This window comes from Bactrocera neohumeralis, chromosome 4 (genome assembly GCF_024586455.1).
Source record: "Bactrocera neohumeralis isolate Rockhampton chromosome 4, APGP_CSIRO_Bneo_wtdbg2-racon-allhic-juicebox.fasta_v2, whole genome shotgun sequence".
NCBI lineage: Eukaryota > Metazoa > Arthropoda > Insecta > Diptera > Tephritidae > Bactrocera > Bactrocera neohumeralis.
Genome location: NC_065921.1, coordinates 23,892,427 through 23,911,508, shown reverse-complemented (window position 1 = coordinate 23,911,508; position 19,082 = coordinate 23,892,427). Strand labels below are relative to the sequence as shown.

The 19,082-nt window shown below is 33.2% G+C and overlaps 1 protein-coding gene across 5 annotated transcripts in view; it reads right to left on the bottom strand.

Moving 5' to 3' along the window:
• Positions 1 to 1,236: 1,236 nt before the first annotated feature.
• The window catches only part of LOC126756663 (14-3-3 protein zeta), a 48,846-nt gene continuing 31,000 nt past the window's right edge, over positions 1,237 to 19,082 (bottom strand). For 4 of the 5 annotated variants that reach the window (XM_050469883.1, XM_050469882.1, XM_050469885.1 and 1 more), the window contains exons 2-7: positions 11,925 to 12,125; positions 11,740 to 11,853; positions 10,414 to 10,540; positions 7,235 to 7,358; positions 6,720 to 6,883; positions 1,237 to 3,263 (exon numbers count right to left, since the gene is read on the bottom strand). In XM_050469883.1, coding sequence (XP_050325840.1) covers positions 3,108 to 3,263; positions 6,720 to 6,883; positions 7,235 to 7,358; positions 10,414 to 10,540; positions 11,740 to 11,853; positions 11,925 to 11,986 — 747 coding nt within the window. In that variant the 5' untranslated portion in view covers positions 11,987 to 12,125 and the 3' untranslated portion in view covers positions 1,237 to 3,107. Of the gene's footprint in view, positions 3,264 to 5,796; positions 5,961 to 6,719; positions 6,884 to 7,234; positions 7,359 to 10,413; positions 10,541 to 11,739; positions 11,854 to 11,924; positions 12,126 to 19,082 lie in introns of all 5 variants that reach the window. The other variant, XM_050469884.1, reaches the window with a different exon arrangement.

Sequence of the window (19,082 nt, the reverse complement as noted above, 5' to 3'; positions counted from 1 at the left end):
TCGCTGCTAGTGGTTTGATGAAATAGACATAAAATTATTATGTGCACTTTGTTTACGTTTGTTTTTAATTCGGCTTTTATTATTTTATGACTTTTCACATTTAAATATCGTATTTTATAGTAAATATATACTTTAAATATATATATTTTTTCCTCAAATCTGCCATATTTAAATTATATTGCATATATTTATGTTGTTGTAATGTTATAATGCACAAGCTGATGAGTAATACGAATACGTTTACGAATACGAATACGAGAATACAGTAAGTAATGTTTGATGAGTGAGGAAAAATTTATTTAGCCGTTATTAATTTTATTTTAATTATTTTTGAATTTCTTCTTCTATTTTAGTTGTAAAGGTACTCGGTACACACACAAAAATATTGGCAACAAATTGCTGATTTCATTAAACTTTAGTTATCAATTACATACATACATCGAATGCTTAATGCTGCGAATTATTGCAAAAATTTGAAATTTCGAAAAATCAAAACACAACAGACTACACTTAAAAAAAAACACAGAACACATTTGAATGTTATAAATTTGTAAAACGTTGTAAATCTGTATAACGGTGTATATTTCAGTAACGGTCTTCATAATGAAAAAAATAAATGATTCCCATTCAAACGCACATACAAACAACTTCAATGCAAAGCGTGGTTACCGAAGTGTATGAAGGTAGTAGTGTGAACAAGGGATTTGGCTAACAGCGCTTAGTTGTTGTTTTTTTTTACTATTTATAGCTTGCTGTTCACGCTAAAAACTGCATAAAATCTTATGGAGAGCATTTCATTTGTTTAAAAAACGCCGCCGCTTGCGTATGGCGTGAATGCATTTGGCAATTTGTGAAAATATTTCGGAGAAAAGGCATAAAAGCACTTCGTACACAACCGTTACATGCCATATATAACTGTCAACATGCAAATAGCTGTTGTAGATTTCGCGCGCTCTCTCATTTTTCCACTAATGCGCTTACGTTCATGAGTGCGCATACAAAAAAATAGGCTATAGCAAACTAAAACAACAAAAAATTTAACGATTTCACTAAAAAAACCTAAAAAAAATTGTAACTTTAATTTAACGTTTGCACTGCCTTTATGGTTTTTGGTACTTTTCATATATTTTCGACCGTTTAGCAATCAACAGCGCACAATAGAGATAATTTATACTTAATAGGTAGGTATATTTATGTAATAGTAATAATAATGAAAGCAATAAAAACAATGGGATATATATAACGTAATAACGTTGTTTTATTTAAAAATTATAGAAATCATCGTTTATACTTTTCTTTGACAAAACAATTTTGGAAGGGAATTAAAACGAATTGGCATGCCGTAAAAATTGTTCGAGGAAGCGTCTAACGGGATTACGCCATACAACTTTGACCGCACAAACGCGTACACATTCAAACACGCTTGACGCGTGTGTTGTTGTTTTTCTGTTTTTTTCTTTTGTGTAAAAGTTTTGCTACACTATTTGTTTGTTTGTATTGGTACTCTTTTCATTTCAGCCGTTTAGTTTTGTAATGATTTCAAACAAAAAATTGGCAGAAAATGTGCATTCAAACAGGGTTGCAGTTGTCTTACATTAAAAAAAAAGTGAGAAAACGCTTTAACACGCATTTACTTTTTTCATTTTGCGTTGACACATGCATTTCATGCTCAAGTGCACCTTTTCTTTTCCTTTTTGTTGTTGTTTTTTGTTTTTTAAGGTACGTACAAAATTTGGAAAACGAAACGAGAATGACTTTTTGGTTAATATAAAAAAACAAAATCAAATTATTTATTAAAAAAATAATAAATAATATATAATGCTCTGCCTAACAAAATTTACGCTTTTGTAGCTTTGATGATATAGTTTCATTTAAATATATGTATGCTTATCGATCATAATTATTGCAGTTTTTGCGAATTTTGCTCTTCTTGCTTTTTTGGTACTGTTCTTCTCGGCTGGTTGTTTGTTGCTGATGTTGTTGTTGTTGTTGTGGTTGAAACGGTCTTCTCTGTTTCACAGTTTCTCTGACAAAAACTGCTTCATGTTATACATATTGCTGTTGTTGGTGGTGGTGAACTGCACTGTTGAATGGCAAAACACACTTTGAATTTTGTATACTTCGCGCGCATCATATGCAACAACAAAAAGAAATTTTAAAAAATTCCAAAATTTTCCCAAAACATTTGCCTCGCTGCGCTTCGCTTGCTACATGCATTATGTAGGGCGTGGCAATAACCAACAAACGGCCTGCGTTACTCACGACGAGCGCAGTGTGACGGAGCAGGAAAAACGCATTTGCTGCCGCCGAAATTAAGTAAGTTACAAACCACAAGTGGTTTTGGTGGCCGCAAGCAAACAGATTGGCGTTTTCTCACAACTCGCCGCGCCGCACTGTGCTCCTTTTGCGCACACATATATCATACATAATATAATACACATTTTAGCTATGTAATTACGCATGTACATACATATGTATGTGTGTATGCAATGTTGTGCAACGAATGCAAATGAATTTCGCTCAAGACTTTCGACTTTCTGCGAATCGCTGTTATTGCTAACTTGTTGCTTTTATGCGTTTCGTCGCTTGTCGACTCAACACGATTATGTGTTTTGAATGCGGAGGAAATCACATTTGAAATTTTTGCGTTTCTTTTCGTTTATTCATGATTCGAGTCAAACACAATATTGCTCTGCATTTAACTCGGGAGTTGATTTGGCTTCTTCTCGAAAGTTGCATTCAAATGGTGTTCTGCTATTACTGACTGTAACTATTCTGCTTTATTGCCTGTGGTGGTTGTTGCTGTTGTTTGCTGCAGTTGCACCGCACTTGCATTTGAAATGAATTTGGTTTCTTGTTGCTGTTGTTGTTTTTTTGAAATTTAGTTTGTATTTTCTATGTAGCTTCTGCCTCTGTTTCACACTATTTGAAGATTTTGTTTTTGTTTTGCTTTAAATTTTGCTTGCTGTTCTGTTGTTGTTGTTCTTGTTATGTTTTTGTTTCTGTTTCTGTACTTCTCTCTTGCTGTTGTTGTATTTGTTTTGTTTTTGTTTTTTATTTTTTTAATTATTATATTTGCATAGTCAAAAGGAAACAATTTAGTTTGGTTAGTTGTCACCACCCTCCTGTGGTTCATCGCCATCCCCTTGCGTGTCCGACGTCCAGAGGGTCAAGTTGTCTCTCAACAATTGCATAATCAGCGTTGAGTCTTTGTATGAGTCCTCGTTGAGTGTATCCAGTTCGGCTATCGCGTCATCGAACGCCTAAAAGACGATTGTAGATTATACGAAAACAAATAAAAATATATATTTTAGTATATATGTATATATAATAAAAAGTGAGTATATCAATTCGTTCAAAGCAAGCAAATTGATTATATTATATATAATTACGAAAATCACAGAAAATTCGAAGCATTTCAATCCAAAAGCAAAAATTATAGAAATTTGTATGTTTGTAAGTTGCATGTATTGTATATATTTATGCATTGTTATTAGTACAAATATATAATTTATTTCTTGTTTTAATCTTACAAACGCGCCAGCTCTGTTTAGCTAACAAAAAGAAACAACGAAAAATATATAGATTTAAAACACGTTACATCATCAATCATCAAGTCAAATATGCAAGAATTTCCCTGCCTGGGTTTTAGGAGCCTACAAGCGCTATGCGTGTATGAAAGAACACACAGAATTCGACTGTCATGGCGGGTTTTAGAAAGCATTTTTTGGCAAAAGGGATTGTTTTCAGTACCACAGCAAGAAAAGTTGTAAGTTGAACAAATAAAAGTACATAATATGTACATATGTATCTATTATTAAGTACATATGTATATGCATATGGATTATTATAAGTACTTATATATATTAAAAGTTAAGCTCGAGATCCTAAACAACTGTTGAATGAACCAAAACGTGAAGTATTATTACTTAAAAGCTCCATACCGCCAAAATATTATTGAGTTAATGTTTCTTTTTTAGGTTATGGTGAAAAATTTTAATTTTTTAGCACGGTTTGGAGCTGGAATGGGTGTTACAAGTGTCTTTGGCTGCTCATAAATATGGTGAAATGGAAAAAATCACAAACAAAATCTTCTTTTACAGTAGTAGTTGAAGCTTTTAGTCTGCAGGGTTACAAATAATTCATTAATAACTGATTTAACGTGAGAAAAGGTTGAAAAAGATCCCAAATACAGGGTTGGAAAACAAAAAAATTACACAATTAAACGACTTACATATATTTTATCAGTTTTTAATGCTGAATATGAAATTTTTAGTTTTAAATTAAAAAAATAAAATTATCAACCTTTAATTTTTAATATCGAACATTGAGAGTTTAATTACTAATACCAAAATAAGAATTAAAACATTAAAATTTAATTAAAAAGAAAATAATTTTAAAAATTAAAAACCTAATTTTAGAATTAAAAATTGATGATTTCTTTAAATTAAATTAAATAAAAAACAATTAATGGTTAAGTCATTAAAAATTGAAATTTATAAATTAAAAATTAAAGATTAATTACTTAAATTGAAATTTTAATTTTGAATTTTAAAAATTAATTAAATAAAATAAAATAAATTTTTAACTTTCAATTTTTAATCTGGAACATTGAAAATTTAATTTTTAATACCAAAATCAGAATTAAAAAATTAAAATTTAAATTTAATTAAAAAGAAATTAACTATTTTTTTAAATAGTTTTAAAAATACAAATTTAAGGTTAAGTAATTAAAAATTGAAATTTATAAATTAAAAATTAAAGAATAAGTAATTAAAAATTCAACATTCATTTTTAAATCACAAACAATGAAAATTGTATTTTTATAAAATTTAAATTTAATTAAAAGAAAATAATTTCAAAAATTAATTTCGGAATTAAAAATTTAAGATTTTTTTTATATTAAATTTGAAAAATAAAAATTTATGGTTGAGTAATTAAAAATTGGAATTTATAAATTAAACATGAAAAATTAAGTAATTAAAAATGTATATTTATAAATCAAAAATTAAAGAATAAGTAATTAAAAATTGAAATTTTGAATTTTAAAATTAAAAATTAAGTTAAATAAAATTATCAACTTTCATTTTTACTCTCGAACAATGAAAATTTTATTTTTAATACCAAAATCAGAATAAAAAAATTAAATAAATTTAAATTTAATTAAAAAGAAAATAACTGTAAAAATTAAAAATCTAATTTCGGAATTAAAAATTTAAGATTTTATTTAACTTTGAAAAATTAAAATTTATGATTAAGTAATTAAAAAGTGAAATTTATAAATTAATGACTAAAGATTAAGTAAATAAAAATTTAAATTTATAAATTACAAAACTAAAGAATAAGTATTAAAAAATTTAAATATTAATTTTGAACCCACAATGTTGGCATTAAAAATTGAAACTCTACTTTTTTAAATTTTTATTTAATTTAAAAATTTGCAACCCTGCGTTTAGTAAAGCAAAATAACACACAAAAAATATGAATTATGATAAAACATGTGCAAAATTCCACTTTCAAAAAAAAATGTATGTGTTACTTTGAAAAAAAAAAAACAATTAGTATGCTTAACAGCCATTACTTCTTATTAGGTATGTTCAATTTAGGCAGGGAACGGGTTGCGTGGTAGATTCGAGCGAACATCAAAAGCCTTTATAAATAGAATAAGGTATACATACATACAAAAATATGTTTTGTTATGAATTAATCAAAAAATCGACAAAGGCTAGCAGAAAAGTTATTAATTTGTTAATTATTCACGTTCAAGTAACATAAAAACACAATCATCAGTTGAACCTGTTTGGCCAAGTGGCAAGCCCGCGCCGGCGAATTGATAATTTCATAATAGAATACGGAAAAGTTGAGGGCGAGGCCTAAACGTATCGGATGTGTTGGCTGCATTTTGCCTTTAGCAATATCGAATGCCTCCTGATAGGCCTTTTTCGAATCCTCAACCACGCCTGGTAAATAGCCAAGTCACAATAAATTAGAGTAGTCACGCAAACATTTTTGTTTTTTTTTTGTTTATTGTGGAAAGTGAAACACGTTGTTTTCAGGTTTTCATAATATTTTAATTGATTTGTGCGTGCAATTTTAGGTGTGAAGTTGTATATAGTAGCACACGAACGGAAGAGGAGTAATTGAGAGCAGAAAATTGATGAGCAGATGAGTAGGTAATGAAAAGAAAAAATAGATGAAAATTACTTATTAAAAAACAATGTGCAGTGAAATTTCACTTACGTTTAAAAAAACAAGCGACAAAAAACTTGGTTAAGAAGCAACAAGAGATAACTTTGGTAAATTTGTAAAGAAAAATAATTAAAATTATATATAGAAATATTTTTGTTTTTAATTAAAAAAAAAATAATAAAAAAATATTTAAAGGGTTCAATAACCATAGCTGCCTCTTAGGAACCATTTGCAACCTAATTTTTGTATATCCTAATTATGAACCGTAATATAAAGAGCTATAGATTTCTACTAATTCCAAATCACTATTGTAGACAATTTAACGCAGAAGATTTGGTTTTCAGCGATTGATGATGTGTCATGTTTAAACTATGTCTTTTTTGTTTTTTCAATTTTTTTTCGTTGAGCCTGTGGAACCACACTGTTCCTACAACACTTCAAGTGTACATAAGTATTTTTTGTTTGTTTGAAATGCTTGAATTTTCCATTTTTTACGCTTGTATTCAAACTGTATTTGTGCATATATTAACCTGTTTGGCCAGTTGGCAAGCTTTGTCTGGAGAATTCAGAATCTCATAATAGAAGACTGAAAAGTTTAGTGCGAGACCCAACCGGATTGGATGTGTTGGCTGCATTTTTCCCTTGCTAATTTCAAATGCATCCTGGTAGGCGGTTTGGGAGTCGTCTACAACGGCTGTTTACACGACGCAGCGTTTCGAATAATTTTTTTTTAGTGTTGTAGAAATTTTTTTTGTTTCATGGTTATACAATTTTTTGTTTGTTTGGAGGGATAAAAAAATTAAATTAATATTAGTATTTTCCAATGGATTCATTTTGTAAAATTAGATTATTTTTTCATAATGTAAGTACTGTAAATGGCGGATATAATGTAGAGGTTAGGAGCGAAGTATGAGGTTTTGTTGGTTTTAAAGTGACATTTTCGGGACGGATGGCAGGTTTTGGATATGTGGTGTAGGAATGTGTTTGAACAGTATTACAATACCGCATAACCGAAATGGAATATAAACTAGCATCGAATACTTACTGTTGCGTGCGTCTCCTGTGGCCACCTCAGCTAAATACCTGTAATAATCTCCCTTCATTTTCAGGTAGAAAACCTTGCTTTCTGGATTGCTGGCTTTTGGAATAAGGTGTTTGTCGAGAAGACCCTGTAAATTAAATTTAACAAAAATATTATGATTATAAAATTTGTATATATAGATAATTGTATGTAGACTTTCTTATGACATATTTATTAAACTAAATGAGTCGTTTTCGATGGAAATATGCCAGAAGAGACTACAGTTGTGAAAAACTAATTGTCACCTACATACATATATGCCTCATCATCGGTAAGACGAACAATTATTTATTGCTAATTTAGAGGCGGTTATTGTGGTTATTGACCAAGTCGGTGTTTACTCACTGAACCGAAAACATATATATTGGAAAAGAAGCTACTTGACGGAAAAGCTAGCTTGAAATGCTCGTCAAGCTATTTTCTTTATTAACGGTAAACGTGATTTCTGGTTTTCATTTGTCATTTAAACCATTTGCAATAGTAAAACTGATCTATGCTATGCAAAACCAAACTGGATAGCATTGAGTAAAGCGGTTATACCACTCGATAACTTTGTTGTTGCTTCCACAAGTATTTCTTTCGACAAGAAGTCGGCGCGCAAAGAAGTTGAGCAGGTAAATAGCGAATCGAACACAGCTATGTGCTCAAATATGTATCTACTATGAACTCTCCTTAACGTTTTGATGTTAACTCGCTTCAGATGGAGAGAGTTTTATAAAAATAGAAGAGTGAAAAAGAGTTTCTTTAATAGGAAACCAAATTGTATGTCACCAAGTTGCGAAAATCTCAATTTTCAATACTCTCGAAAAGGTTTCATGAAAGAAAAATATTACAACTGCTAGTAGCAACCTGAGCCATTTTCTTTTTACCACCTGCATTCAAACTTAATGAGCGACATATAAAGCTTACAGTACAAATTTCATTCAATACAGATATTTAACACGCTGAACTGCCAACTTAGACACCTACTTACGAAACTATACACTCTCTTGCTGGTAAAGCAAGTTGGTCCTTTAAATTTTAATGACTTAAATTTGACACGCGCCTGTTATTACAGCACACAAGCTGATGGGCGTAGCGTATCGTGTTGATGGAGCCCTAATGAGCACAATGGCATCATATGGGCAGCATCCTTGAGGCAATAAAAAAAAAATACCGACACACACATATGTGAAGGTATGTAATTGAATTCCCTTAACCCCGAAATGTGTGTACGCGTGATTAATTGTCAGCATATTGATCACACTTCGCCCTTGCAGCAGCGCCGGTATGAAAATGAAAATTATTGTGGGCAGGGAGTGGGAGTGAAAAGCAACAATTTATTACTGTACAAATGGTGGGTGGGCGAGTAAGCGACAGGGTAAATATAAGATAAAAGCAATGTACAGAATACCGCTTCACGCATGCTCGAGCATTAACAACAGCTCAAACAATCTGCATACACATACAAGTGTATACATAAATAAATTTTAAGTTTTTCACACAGTAGATTTATGTATGTATGCTTTCAAAAGGGAGTTAGGTGTGGTATGGATCACGATTTCAGGCCACCTGCTCATCAACATTTCCCAGTGGACTGCTTTCAGTGACATAGTACACTTTCATTTTCTTTGCTAGAGCACGCCCAACGACCTATTTCACAGCTGATTAACTATCAAAGGCGTAAAATTGATTATCTATTAAGTACAACATGTTATAAATATGCTTTTGGACATTTGAGAGCAGCGAACACACATATACGCACAAGCATATAAACAATGGCAGCTTGCGATAAAAGTAATTGCTGTCGATTTCATAATAACGACTAAAAGCAAGAATACATAAACTCGGCTATTTGTTTAACAAATTTCTTGGACAACAAATGCCTAAACGGACTTATGCGTGGTGTACTTTTCATTTACGATAAGCCAAAGCTCCACTAAAAGGGCAATAAAAACGTCAAACGTATATAATGCAAGTGACAGTGCAAAGTAGAAAGAGCAAATATACAAACAAAAAAGAAAAATATGAAAACTGTTAGACATAGGAGAGGCAGGAAAATTAAATGCGCAGAAAAGCACTTAAAAATAGCCGTTGTGCTCTCGGTATCGATTGAATTTCAATTTGTGCTATTAAAAGCGCTGCTGCAGAGGCGTTGGAAATATGGCGTCAAACACGAGCACTTATAACACACCGACCAACGAAACCACCAACCAAGCAATGCGCGCGCGACATGCAAAACAGGCAAGAAGGCCGATAGGCAAGCAGGAAGGCAGCCAAAGAGGCAGGCAAAGGCATTATAGCCACATTAAATAACGAAATCGAAAGCAAATTCTAATGGACATTATTGCATTAGACACACAGCGGAGCAGCAACAGCAAACAAAGAATATTGCACTTGAATATGTAGAAGCGGACTGCGGCAAAGTGAGACGAGTTCGGTACGAACGTGACATTGCTCACACATACACATACAAATATATCACAAATTTTACTGGCGATGCTTTTAATGATACCCCTTACAATCATTGTACTTGCCACAGTGCCACCTAAACCAATACATAGTGACACAGAAGTATGTGCATGGGAGTGTTCAAAGGCAAATACGAAGAGAGAAAGAAGTGCCTTTGTTTTTACGCTTCCGTACGGCATATTGCTACCATTAGGTGGTGGTGCTGGTAGCAGTGAGGTGGCATGTCATTTACTCGTGGACCGGCCGTTGTTAAGCACTAGCCAAATGCGCCATTTGCTCCGGCATTTTATATCGTTTTTTTATGTTTTTCTACTCGTGCAAATCGAAGTATAGGGGTATGTGCGCCGGTATAGCGCTTTTATTGCTATTTCAATTACCGCCTAGCATTCACATTCACCTCCAATTTAATCGACTTATTGTTAATGTCAACAACGAGCTAGTGGCGCATATACATACATATATCATAGCAACTCCATTCTATGATAGCACGATTGCTGTGTATTAAACATTTTTACTATCAAATTTAAACATAAATTTAATGCTTTTCTAAACAATTGGCATACCACTTTCAATTTGGCACTAACAAAGGCTAATTTGAAAATTATTTCATAGTCAATTAAACTGTTTGTCTCTAATGGCGTTGATATTACGCTTAAAAATACTGTTTTGGAAATATGGAGCTGTAAACTTACCAAAACTTCGTAACAAATTTCCCTCAGTTCCTTCTCCACGCGCTCTCTGTACTCGCGGGCGAGCTGTTGTTTTCTGGCGGAGGATTCAGTTTTTTGTTCGATCGATGAAATAACTCTCCATGATGATCTGAAATGTGATGTGATAATTAATTATTTATAATATTTTTAAAAAACTTAATTAATTAAATATAATTTAATTTAATTTATTATTATTATTAATTGAATATAATTTAATTTAATTTATTATTGTTAAAAATTGTATTTCAATAATTATTCATTATTTCAGATTTTAAAATAATTTTTAAGAGGTTATTCAATTCTATAACATCTCTAGTATATTGTCCTCAATTGTTGAACCGAGTAAAAGTTATGGAGATAATACCTTGAAAAGTTGCGCGTTCCAGGTTAGCTATAAAGTCATTCAAACATTTAAATGAGTTTTTCTCGAAAATGTGTTTTCACAGTCGGTTGTCAAAATTACTCGCGAACTACTCAAACGATCTTAATGAAATTTTACATAGGTCGGCTACGATGTATAATATACAAGGTCTTGAACGAAGGATTTTATTTTTGTTCAATTACAACTATTAAAAAAAAATAAAGTCGAGATATTTTCACCAAAATTTTCATTTTTTTAAAAACGTCTGCTAAAAATATTATTTTCAGTTTTTTGTTTTTCCTTCGTCAAATAACTGGTCTTAATTTAAGGCGATTTTTTTTTCTTTTTACTTTTTAAGATGCTATAAGAACCGAACCTGCTGTCAACGCGGAAACAACTTTTTTCGAGGGACTGCCCATAACATCCGGTTCTACGTACCGGAATTGACCCTAATTTTATCCGGCCAAAGGCTGTTATTTCGGGGATCTAACCCCGTTAAGATTGGTAAATTTATAGCCAAGATTTCAACATTTTCCTTCAAGAAGTTCATAAAATCGTTGTGAAATATATGTCTTTGAAATAATAAATATTTTAAATAAAATGTTTCATTATTTATATGAAAAAAAAATTAAATAGCTCGTTTTTGGCTCAAGAAAACCCATGTAACCCCTTAAATAGAAAAATTGTTGTACAACTGAAATTTGACACATATCATAGGTCATATCAGAACTTTGCTAACGATATATACAGCACACATACAACCACAAAGGTAATAGTAAACTATGGAATTTTTTAAATTTAACATGTGTTAAAATCAACTAAATTCAGGCATGGCTAATGCTGTTTCTGTATAAATTATTTGAAGTCACTTGCTATATATAACCACACATAAACAATTTTGTAACTTTATCTTATCAATTCACAATAGTTAGGCAGAAATGACATACCGGCGGGCACCAACAACATTTTTGTATGCAACGGAGAGTAAATTTCTTTCTTCATTTGACAGTTCAACACCTGTTTCTGTGACTGATTTCATAGCCTGGGCCATGTCATCGTATCTGGAAATAAAGCAAATATTTATTAATTAAAATGTTAAAAAATGTCTATGAATTTTATTAAAGTTACCAACCTTTCAGATTGTTCGGCCAATTTTGCCTTTTGAACCAATTCCTCTTTGTCGACTGTTGACATTTTGATGTGTTGTTTTTTTTTGTTTGCTTAACAAGAGCTTAAAGAAAATAACTGAAGCTGGGTTTTTCTTATCAAACCGCCAAGAGAGATTACAACGCAGGGTTTCTAAAACTGAATGCGCCGCTCACAGTGTGACTATCTGAGAGTAAATTAGAAGAGTACACAAATTAATTAGTAAAATAATAAGTATGCGTAACTTAAAATTAAAATATTTTGCTTAGAAGAAAGTGCGCGAAATCTACTAATTATACAACCGTTAACTTTGTTTGCTACTCAATTAAGTTGTAGACTAAAAGGATTTAATATTTTAACAAAAGTTACTAGTAGTGACGAAGCGAAATTGCCTAAATTCCTCAAATAACCACAGAATCGGCAAATTTATGCGGTGCGCTCAAAATGCACAAACATCCACACATACATACATACACATAGAAGCGACGATATTAATTTAAATATAACTAATTAGAAATTCATAATTAAAAGCGCACAAATCCCCGAAGCAATGAAAGAAATTACGCCGCAGTGAATACGCGGCATTTGCGTTGTGTTGGCAAGCACCGAGGGCGGTGACAACCGTAAGTAAAGTCGGCGAATTTTATGCGTCAGTAGCCGCTGGGTAAAGAGTTCATAAGGCCAAAGTAAATACGCCACCGCCAGTCATGCCTATGTATTTACGCTAGAATATAAAGCGGCGCAAGAACATTAGTTAGTGCGCTTGGCCTTGAAGCGCATAAGGATCATTAGCACAATGTCAAAAGCTGCGCTGACGTGCGTGCCGTGCCCCGTTAGCAATTATTTAACCGGTATGGCGAGACTGAAATTCGTGTAACTTCAAAGCATTCGAGCTTTTATTAGCTTAAAATTGTTTGTAATTTCCAAAGTTGAAGCAAAATAAAATTTCATTTACGAAATTAGGTGAAATGACGTGAAGGAGATTTTTTGGGGGCAAAATTATTTTTGTTTTGTGTTTTGTAACAGCTGGAAAGTTGTTTTGTAATAGCTTGCTCGTTGTTTTGTAATAGCTTGCAAGTTGAAGTGCAAAAAAGTTTAGACAAATATTGCAATATTTGTGATTTTTTTTAACAATATTTCACAACTAATTTACAAAATTTATTTTTCTTGCGCTACTAAACCTCATAGATCCAAGAGTGTAACAAATCTTAGATTTTCAATTAGAAACTCCAACACCTAGAACAATTTCACACATATAAGCCATTATCAACTCTTCTTCGTTTACATTTTTCGTTGCGAATTTAAATCATTTGTAAAAAACAGCACACAGTATGTATTTCACAAACCATACACGAGGAGAGCAATACTTGACAACACTCACCGCTGGAATACCGCGGCCTACAAGAAATGAATTTAGGGCAGACTACACGCTAACTGGTCGGCAAGCAAGCTTGCAAGCCTGAAAGCTTATCAGCAAAGATTTTAATGTCACACAAATGCACATACTTTCATCACATAGCAAATGACTTTACGGCTACACGCCAATTTCGCGGCATGCGAACGCGATTGCATAATCACGGGACGTCAAGAGCAGATTACAAGTGCTACGCTGTTGGTTAAGTTATTTTTCTTTTCTTTTAATATTTATAACCAAGACTTGATAAGCGTTGGAGGCGCAGCAGCAGCAGTAGTAGAAGCTTGATCGGCCGGGAGCGCCCAAATTAATAGAACGTAAACTAGCCAACGAAACAGATTTGCATATGAAAGCGGTAGGTAGCTGTGAAAAAGGCGACATTGAAGCCGTCGTTGATCTGATGTCGCAAAAAATCAACACGTAAAAAATACAACAGTACAATGCAATGGAAAATTATTAGCTAGGTGACCTTAATTAAAGCAACATCAACACTACTTTCACTTTCATGTATCCTTTGAACGCAGCGGCTCCATTTAATTTACATGAAAAAGGCTTAATGCTGCTGCGATAAGGGTGTAATCATGCCGACGCCCCAAGTCCAGTTGACCTTTGATTATTTTAAACAATTACACACACATACAGTTACACGCAGCGCCAGTAGAAATTCATTTTAAATGAAAATTTCATTAATGCAACAAAAAAGCAAAAAAAAAGAAACCATTACGCCCGAGTAGTTGGGTGGATTGGGTTGTGGAATCCTGAAATATGTGTGTTGTTGTTGTGTTGAACCGCAACGGAGGCGGCAACCAAGCAATGCAGCGGCAACAAGCGTTTTAACATAATTAAAAGTTTTGCAATGGTTGCAAAAAGTTGCCACAATTAAAAATAACAGTACTCAACAACGAAACAGACAGAATGAAGAAGAAGCGGACGAAAGCTTGTGGATGTGGTGATATCAACGCTAATTGCAGTTTACACAAATGCTGAAAAAGTTTCATTTCAAAGCATTGCAGGCGTAAATGTGTGATAAACAAAAAGTTTATGAGGAAAATTTAACAACTCTGTGAGTTGTTAGTGAAATAAATTTAAATGGCAATTTTAATGTCAATTTAAACGAACTTAAGCTTTTTAAATAGAATGAAAATTAAAAAAAAATTACCAGACTGCTAGATTTAGCATATTTGGTTAGCCAAATACATTTCCACGAATGTGAAATGGAAACTTTAATGTTGGTGACACCTGATAGCGCATGATAATGATAATATGCACCAGCATTATCAGTTGTATGTAATCTAAGTAGCGGAACTGACGTAGCTGATAAGTACATTGTATGTATGTTTGTATACATGTATGTAGATTTTTACTGTAGAAAACAACTGTTTTAAATAACTGCGTAGTTGAGTTATTTAGCTTGTAGTCAAGTCAGCGTGAGTGGGTCATAAAACATAGTTAAAAAATGTGTAGAGCAGTAAAAATATACGACAGTGAAACGTTATTTATTAGAAGCAATAGCAACAAAACGTCAGACTTAAACAAGAAAAAAGATTAGCTTAAGCTATAATACCCTTCACAAATAAAAAAAAGCTTCAATGCAAAAACGAATTTTTAACGGTTGAGTGAAAAGACAGCCGCATGAGGCTCATTGTTCGCCCGGGTGGTAACCAATGCAAGCCTTATCTAGCTTCTCCGTAGATTTTATAAATAATGTGATTCTTTTCCACCCCAGCTGCCCAATATCTCTTAAATTGGACTAATGGAAGCCGTGGAATATGTTCCTTCTCATCCCGCTGAGGGGCGGCCATTCGCATAGATAATGATTCAATGTCTCAAGGTGAAGGTGGGATCTTAAGGGTAGGGACCCTGTGATGGCGACTACAATGTTACTAAGTTCCCTTTTGCAAGTAGGAGCTTTTTAGACTGTTCACCTTGGGAGCTTAGAGGTATTGTGTCTCCAGCTGCTCCCGAGCGGGCCAATTCCTATGCTTGGCTTAATTGCCGCTTGGCTATTCACTAGGATGTTTATGGACTTGCTGGTTACAGCAGAAGCTCACCTGGCACCTTCTGTTATGCCCACAGTTTCGGCTTAAAAGACAAAATTGTAATCATTTAGTTTTAACCTTCTGTGTACGGTTCAAATTTTTGAAGAATTTAATAGTTTTCGAATTGTTTCTATGTGTTGCACCTATAGCTGTGACGTAACGGAGTAGTGTTGAGCAATTAGCAGCAATAATAATATATATAATATAAAATGACATATGTCAGACGTGTGGCCACATGCGCATATGACTGATTGGCTTTTGAGTACAAAACGAAACTTTTCTATAAATATTAAAGGTACAAAAATAGTAGTTTATATTAAATGTCAAAAAAAAGTGTTATAAATTCAAATTCATGAAGCCGACAGCTAACGGTATTCGCAACCACTTCCTTCACAATATAATATATGCATGCACGCGATTTGATTGATTTGATTGCTTGCTAACACTTGCCAATTAGTTTTAAGTGAGATATTGAATCAGTTTTAATCAGATATCAGCGTAAGTGATTAAATAATTTTATGACTGCATTTTGATTGATGACAGCGCGCTTGCGCAATCGTACTAGGGCAAATGTGAAGTTAGTTTCTGATCCAAATTAAGCAGTTAAATCGATAATTATCAAATACTGCTTATATCTTTAAAAAATGTATAAAAAAAAAATACAAAAAACACGATTTGCACAATTTCTCACAGTGTACACAGTCTACACCGCGCGTGTTGTCTCATATTTACCGATACAATATTTGGGCAGCCATTCGATTGCGATTTGAATGGGTCGCAAGGCCAGAAAAATAAACAGTAAAACATTTACCGAATTGCTACAACGTTTAATTTATTTGTGTTGACACAGCTACGCATAATTGCCCAAATTGGACACAAACCACGAACGAATATGTGTCCATACTTCCAGCATACAATACAAATAAAATTAATGGATGGAAAACAATGTTATGCTTAAAAGCATAAAGGAAATGCGTGTAGCGAAAAAATTTACCTTAATTGAATATTTAGAAACCAAAGAAATCTATATATTTTCAAAATTTACTGTATGCAAAAAGCTTTTAGGTGAATAAACACTACATTTTCGCGTTTGTTTACTACCCATTAAAGTTTTGGTTACTATTCACTTAAGTTTTCGTTATTATTCAGTTAAGTTTTCGTTATTATTCAGTTAAGTTTTGGTTACTATTTGCTGTAGCTGCTAAGAAAGGAGCCGACAAAAATAGTATTTAAGGCGGTGAACTCAACTTAACACAACGTTGATTACAGTGGGTCTTATTGAGCAAATAGTACTAAAATTACTTTTAGATTTAGAAGCAGATTTTCAAACTGCTCTTTTAAAAAAATTATTTACAACTGTTAAGCTTAAATGTAGAAAAAAAGTGGATTTGTGTCTCTCTGTTTACTTTCAGAGCGCTTCCTTTTAACATGAAAACACATAAAATCCACTATATTATGGTGGAATGTATTTACCACCATTTTAGTGATTTTTGTTGAAAATAAAAAAAATATATAATACTATTGAAACATATAATACAATTAAGAAAATATCATACAAGGAACAACCCCAATAAAAAAGATATGACCGCAGACATTATACGGCGGCAGTCAAAGCGAGTGAGAGAAAAACTCCGACTTTTGTGCACAAAAACGACACTCAGTTGGCACACAGCACCTCACTGCATGAAGCACTCCAATGGCTCAGCACCTATTAGGGCCATTAGGACCATGGCGTTATTTTATTTCAGTATGCGTTGATTTGTTATTTACAGCTGCAGTGATACAAATAAAAATAGAAAATACGAAAATAACCATGCACACATACAGAACACTATGCAAACAACAGCAACAAATGCAATGCAGAACAAATTACAAGTCGCGTAGCTGAAAAAATCGTGTATGTATGGTATAAAAGCGGCAGTGGAGTCGCCAACATAGCGATGGCTGCAAGCGATAGGAGTAGAGGGCAAAGGAGAAAATTTTGCTGGACAAAGCTTGTATGCTTGTGTGCGCGCATAGCAACTAACTGGCTGTCAGTTGAATAGGTGGTTAGGGTGTTGCAAGCGCAAACAAAAACAAGCAACTAATAAAAATGAGGCTACCACAAGAAAAATTGTGGCATCGCAGCCAACACTGCAATGCTGGCGAGGTGACGTGACGCCACACTGGTGGCACACTTATCCCCAGATGGCGTTGGCTATGGCATTGGATGACTCACACTGTTTGTTGGTGGTGCGACCACTTCCAACCAAGCAACCAACCACAAATACAACGCAATAATGCAGGAATGAAAAGAAAAAAACAAAACAAAAGCAACAGCAATGGCAACAGCAACAGCAACGGCAATATGCAACGAGTTGTGGAGAAACTAAAAACGAAAAAATTCCGCAACATGGAAAACAAAACGCAAATACAAATACATATACATATATAGAATGCAGCAGACAAAAATGTGTATACTAATGAATGCAACTTTTGCTAGTTAACAGCGTTGTTAGCAGTTTTCACAAGGGAACCACCCAAACCAACTTTGCTCTGTTCAGACAGCACTACTTAGCGAACCGGCGAAACAGCCGACTATTTCACCGGCTAACGAGTAAACGAACGAATGGTGCATGCAGTCAAGTTGCATTGTATGTACAGTATGGCGTACACTTGTGTGCAAAGGTAATCAATACTGTATTGTGTGTAGTATTTAGTTGTCGCTGTAGTTGTAGTTGTAAAAGTTGTTGCTGGCAAGCGAAAAACAATGTAATGTTATGGGTGCGCAGTGTAAAAACTGATACGAATCGAATTGGAATGGCGAAATTGTAAAACCAAATAAAGGACAATACAGTGCAATTGGGGAACAGCAACGGGGGAGTGGTGCAATGTCATTGAATACTTAACAGTCAATAATAAGGCGGAAATAAATCTAATTGTAATTAAAAATTAGAAATCATTACAGTTATAACAAAATGTTAAATATTAAAAAAAAGTAACGGTATATGAAAACAAGGAAAAAAACGTTAATTTCGGTTCCATCGATGCTACATACATATAATACGCGGCACAAATAAATTTGTTTTCCCTACCAGAACTTTTGATCGGTCCGTTTGTATGACAGCTATATGCTATAGTAGTCCGATCTGAACAATTCGGAGATTGTAGCGTTATTCTGGAAAATTATCTATGCAAAATTTCGTGACGGTAATTTGTCAAATAAAAGAGTTTTCAATGCAAGAAAGCGATTTTGATCGAACAGTTTGTCTGGCAGCTATGTATATCCTAGGTGGTAGTGGTCCGATAACCGGCTATTTGATATATAAACAGTATTTTGGGGAGCAAAGGAAAATACATAATTTCAGATCGATAGCTCAAAAACTGAGGAACTAGTTCGCGGATATACAAAGATACATGGAGCTTATCATGCTGATCATTTACATATATATAGGTATATGTATGTACATATATAACTTTTATAAGGTATCCTACGTTTTCCTCGGGGTGTTACAAAATTTGTGCCAAACTTGTTATACAAAGTTCAGGTTATAAACAATAAACAACGGAAAATAAAAATATATTCGACAATAGTAACGAGCAAACTCGTGTTGCTAAGCTCAAAAAATGTATTATCAAGTATTATAAGCATTATTATTAGTAGTCGGTACAATATATTAATTTTTTGCATTTCTCAGACACATTTCGCACT